Source organism: Talpa europaea, assembly GCF_964194135.1.
Source record: "Talpa europaea genome assembly, chromosome: 2".
NCBI classification, from domain to species: Eukaryota; Metazoa; Chordata; class Mammalia; order Eulipotyphla; family Talpidae; genus Talpa; species Talpa europaea.
Genome location: NC_140068.1, coordinates 105,350,353 through 105,355,834, shown reverse-complemented (window position 1 = coordinate 105,355,834; position 5,482 = coordinate 105,350,353). Strand labels below are relative to the sequence as shown.

The 5,482-nt window shown below is 51.7% G+C and overlaps 1 protein-coding gene across 1 annotated transcript; it reads right to left on the bottom strand.

Annotated features, from left to right (window-relative positions):
* Positions 1-1,951: 1,951 nt before the first annotated feature.
* Positions 1,952-3,869, bottom strand: LOC311167619 (class I histocompatibility antigen, Gogo-OKO alpha chain-like; the record flags this gene model as incomplete). The annotated part of the gene is made up of 4 exons (XM_084228697.1): positions 1,952-2,065; positions 2,271-2,524; positions 3,161-3,347; positions 3,705-3,869. The coding sequence occupies 4 exons, from the start codon at positions 3,867-3,869 to the stop codon at positions 1,952-1,954; spliced, it is 720 nt and encodes a 239-aa protein (XP_084084823.1).
* Positions 3,870-5,482: the final 1,613 nt, after the last annotated feature.

The following is a 5,482-nucleotide window of genomic DNA, read 5'->3' as shown; positions in this document are numbered from 1 at the left end:
ATGCAAGCCACCCACCAGACAACTCTACCTGGCCCACAAGGGGGCGAGAGGTGCTCAGGCGCTCCTTCCGACCCATGGGACAGGCTGAGCTAGAACCAGGGCCCAGGGGCCTTACCTTATCCAGAAGTCCTGATGGGTCTGTCTGTCTACTTCTCTCTGTGAGTCCAGGTAAGGTATGAAGGTGGTGTCCCAGCTCTGCTCAAATCGGGGAGGAGAACCCGACAAAAAGTGGGTGACACCACCTCTTTTCACAAGGGAGAATCACTGAGCACAGCCCCAACACCAGACCAGTGGCCAAAGCGGCCAGCACAGCTGGTTTCCTGGTCAGGGAACAAAAACCTCACAGCAATTTCCTGAGAGAAATCAGAGGGCACTCAAAGAAGTCAGAGATTTAATTGTCACACTGGCAGGCTCAGTGGGATCACTCCCCAAAGGACTCAGCACCCAGGAACTAGAATGGCAAGGTTTTATTCAGTTTGTATGAGGAAACTTGCTCTCCCATCCATCATCACATAAACATTCTTCATTGTTCAGGAATTGGTTCAAAGGAGTCATGGCTACCACCTAAGACAAGCAGTGCAGTACAGCCAGCAACGTCTTCGCTTCAGCAAGCAGCAGAATCAAAGCGATAGACTCCCCCAAGCAGCAGGCTTGGGAAAGCAACAGAAACTAAGTATCAGACTCCCCCAAGCAGAGGGCTTAGGTAATGTCCTGCTTCAGGTTATAATTGTGTTTTAAATCAGGGGATCGTGAATGGATCAAGTTGTGGTCCATATATACAGTGGAATAATACTCAGTGATCAAAAACATAAACTCATGCCATTTGGGAAATATGGATGGGGCAGGAAGGGATACTGAGCTTGATAAGTCAGAAGGAAAAAATAAATATCAGACGGTTTCCTTTATATGTGGGATATACAGAAATCAAACAAAGGGTCAGAATAAAGACAAACTTGCAGCCCGATCCTAGATCTGAGGCCTACAGCAGGGGGAAGGGAGAGAGATGGTTCCAAACGGGAGGGAAGAGCACAAGGGACTGTAGTGATGGATCATGGGTGCTATGGTGGTAAGAGAACTACAAGGACTACACCTGAGAGAGAAATCAAATATTATATAAAAATTAACAATACTGTAAGAGAACAAATAAATATATTTAATAAAAATTTTTATATCACTCACTGACAGCTAGAAAACAAATAAAATTAAATAAAGCAGAAGTTACAAAATGGGGGGGAGAGAAATTCTATAACATTCAGTCCCACACAAGGCAGAGCGCTCATTTTATGAAGGAAAATAATATTGAAGAAATTCAGATGAATTACATTAAGTGATAACATTCTCAATAGTCCACTGCATCCTAAGACTGTCCCACTCACAGCTCCCCACAGCCTGGCCCCACCCTCTGGTGTGTCCCAGGGGGTGAGAGACATCCCAGAGTCCTGGGTGCTGTTGCTGCCTGAGGAAGCACAGAAGAGACCTGGTCAGAGCCCAGAGATGAGACCCTCAGAGGAACTGATGAGGGTGACTCTCCCTAGAGTTCCCTCTACACCATCCTCAGGGGCTCAGGACCCAACCTCTGATCCATACTTACCTGTATCCTGAGTGTAGCTGATTGCGGGTCCCTCTGTGGGAAGAAACATCATGTGAGACAAGGGAGGAGTCAGGTGACAAGTCCTAAAGGAATCCCCACTCTAGGTCAGAGGGAAGTTTCTAGAACTGTGACTGAAGACCCAGGTCAGGACTGAGATATATGAAGAATGGATATAAGAGGGAATTGGAGTCTTTCCTCAGCAAGGTCCTTCCCCTGTGACATTTACTGGGAAACAGATCCCCATCACCACAGTTATAAGGTGAACAGTTGGTGATTCATTTTAATAAGTGCTTTACAAAAGAGTGACTAGAGCAATCAGCTCCAGACTGGGCAACACATGTGTGTGGATCAGACTCCCTCCTAATCAGGAAGGGCAAGTTCTCCCTGGGACATGAAAGCCCCCAATGGACAAGACCATCCACTCCCTTCCTTACCTGAGTGCTTCTTCCTCCACATCACAGCTGCAGCCACCACAGCTCCAGTGAGCACAGCTCCAAGGAGAACCAGGCCAGCAATGATGCCCGCAGAGGACTGAGGAGGGGGCACTGAAAGTGAAGGGAAGGTGAGACCCTGAGCCTCATCCTGACTCTCTGAAGGTCTCCAAAAGGGCTCCTGATTCCTCTGAGCAGAAGCTCAGTGCCCAATCCCCCTCCTTACCCCAAGTCAGGACTGTAGGCACCAACAGCCCCTCATGCTGCACATGGCACGTGTATCTCTGCTCCTCTCCAGAAGGCACCACCACAGCTGCCCACTTCTGGAAGGTTCCATTCCCCCCAGGCCTGGTCTCCACCAGCTCTGTGTCCTGGGTCAGGTTCTCCCCATCTCGCTGCCAGGTCAGGGTGATGTCCTCAGGGTAGAAGCCCAGGGCCCAGCACTTCAGGGTGACCTTATGCTCAGAGGTGGGGTGGGGGGTCACTTGTGTTTTGGGGGGATCTGAAGAGAATGGTCAAAAATTCACACTTTGGGTTTCCTCTATGGACACTGAAGCAGCCTCAGTGACCATCCTCAGAATGGACATGACAATTGGTTTGGAGGGAGGAAGCACAAAACCCAAAAACCAGCCTAGTCTGGGGAATCTGGGATAATCGGGTGAGAGCCCAGGGTAGGAGGATGCAGGTCTCTAAGGAGAACACAGACTTTTGCTCCTGAGCTGGCTGGAGGGTGAATGACACAGAAAGGCAGGAGTCAGATCCAGAAATGTTCTCAGACCAAAAACAAGACCTTGAAAGAGAAACTCATGGTTCCCAGGATGGCTGCTGGGTCACAAGGATCCAGGGAGAGTTATTTCAGGATGGCCTCCCTCCCTCAGGAGAGACTGGATTCCTTAACCGTCTAGAAAAGTGGTGTCTTCTGGGCGAGTCTCTCTCTAGCACAGACCGTGAAACCCAGGGGACTCTCCCTCTCTGCCCAGAAAGCAGGTGCTGTTCTGCCCATTATTCCAGTTTCCCTGTGGGGCGCCAGGAGAGGGGAGGTCCGAGGCCTCGTGGCCCCTCTTACCTGTGCGCTGCAGCACCTCCTTCCCCAACTCCAGGAATCTGAGAAGCCACTGGAAGCACCTGCCCTGTATACTGTGCCTGATGCGCTCGGCCCTCCCCTGCGCCTCCCACTCGCGCTGGGTGATCTGAGCCACTGAGTCCGCGGGGGTCCAGGAGCGCAGGTCCTCGCTCAGGGAGATGAAATCCGCGCCGTCGTAGGCGTACTGATCAAACCCGCCGAGGAGGTTCAGGTCTGGGCCCACTTCACAGCCAAACATCCTCTGGAGGGTGTGAGACTCTGACACCCACGCCTGTGGTCAGCCCGGAGGTCACCCCGCGGTCACCCCCACCCACCCTGAATAAATCTAAACTGAAAATGAAAGGGCCGGCAGGAAAGTCCCTTCGCCGTGGAGGGGCCTGGCAGATCCACCAGCCTGGAGGGGTCAGTGGAACCTGAGACTGGGGACACCCCGGCCTTAGGGTGGGAATGGGGGGTGACCTGACCCTGGCCCCGCTCCGCGAAGCTCACCGTCCTCGCTCTGGCTGTAGCGGCCGCGCAGGTCCTTCAGGAGCGCTTGGAACCACTGAGCGCTGTTGCGTTGGATCCGCGTCTCCTCATCCCGCTCCTTCTGCCCCACCTGCCCCGCCCAGGGCGCCCGCGGCTCCACACTCTGGCCCGGAGAGCTGATGTTGAACCGCCCGAACTGCGTGTCGTCCACGTAACCCACGGTGATGTAGCAGGGCTCCCCGTTGCCATTGCCGTGGCCGTTGTCATTGCAGTTGCCATTGCCGGGCCAGGACATCGCGGTGTAGAAAAGCGTCAGGGAGTGGGAGCCTGGGGGCGGGAGGGGAGACCCGGGCTGACCCTCCTCTCAGCGCGGGCCCAGGGCCCAGGGAGATGGGCCTGGAGGGGAGAAAGGGGCGGGGCCGGGAGAGTGAAAAGGGGTGAGGGGCCAAGAAGGGCCCAGACTCTGGGGCCCAGAGCACTCAGGGGAGGCGGGAGGGACAGAAGGGGCCAGAACACAAAGGGCCTGAAGGGGAACAAGAGGTTGGGGGGAGATGAGCCTTTCCTGGGGTCCTGCACCTGCAGGGGCTCCTTGCTCCTCCCTCCTGGAGCAACAGTGTCCAGCTGGACACGCACTCACCTGCCCGGGTCTCCATCAGGGCCAGGGGCCCCCAGAGCAGCAGCAGGAGGGGGAGGGGCATCACACCCCATCCAGGGGTCTGGGGAGAATGAGTCCAGGAGGGTCCTTGGAGACTGTGTAACTGGAGCAGGATGATGCTGATTGTCTTCCCTGGAAGCCCCCAGAAATGGGGAGAGAGAATGGGGGTGAGTGTGGGGTCATCAAGGCTGCACCACCCCACAGAGCCTATGAGAGGGAGACATGATGCTGTGACAGGGTGACATCCACAGAAAGGGGAGGCTCCAAATTCCCTTCCCCACATTAGGGAGGAGTGGATTTGGGAGAAGCAGCAGCCTGGAGGAATGAAGAAACTAGTAGTATTTTCAGATAATTGTGAATATTGATAGTAAATTAAAACTGTACAGGTGGTAGTTTCTCCAAGGTTATTTGCTAAGTGGGTGAAACCTGAAATAATATCAAGGAATAATTGATTCTGTTACATTTCCATAGGCTTCTCTTGCATATTGGTTGGAACTTGTGCTAATGTATGATTTTTTTAAGGTGATACATTGTTTCACTAAATTACATAGATCTTTAGTGTTAATTACACTGGAATCAAATGATTAAAAAAAGTTTTATTTTTTAATCACAAATACCAAAAGAAAAATTTGTACCATAAATTGTCAAGTAGTGATGCAGTCATTTTTTTCATAATTCTGGTTTATCTGATAGCTTATATTTTATCAGGCAAAATTACTGTCAGTTGCCAATTGTTGATTTTCTACAAGAAACAGACATCAGCCTCTCCGGTGGCACAGCAGGTTGAGCACAGCGCTGTGAAGCTGTCCCCAGCCTCTGCAGTACTGGTTACTGGGCCAGGGAGATTCCCACATGGCGCTGCAGACCTCTCCTGTCCCACTACCTGCTCCCCTCAGCAGTGCTTTCAGTCTGTCTGCCTGTTCTGCTCCCCACTCTGTCTCTGTGAAGCCTCTCACCCTCCTGTGCCTCTGGCCTGTACCCCAGCTATTGTATAAATGATTTTTTAAAATCTTTAAAAAAAAAAAAAAGAAACAATCATTTTGAGGAAAGTATCTGCTAATTAACCAAATTCAAAAGACCTTAGTTTTTGTCATTCATCCCTCAGGTAAGATTGGTGCTGCCAACAAATAAAGAGTCTAATTCATCTCATACAAATATTTTCCTCTGGACTCAGGGCTTGGGGATGCCGCAGAAGTGCTCCGTGTGTCCTTCCAGGTCAGCACACCAGATATTTTAAAATGTGGATTTGAGGA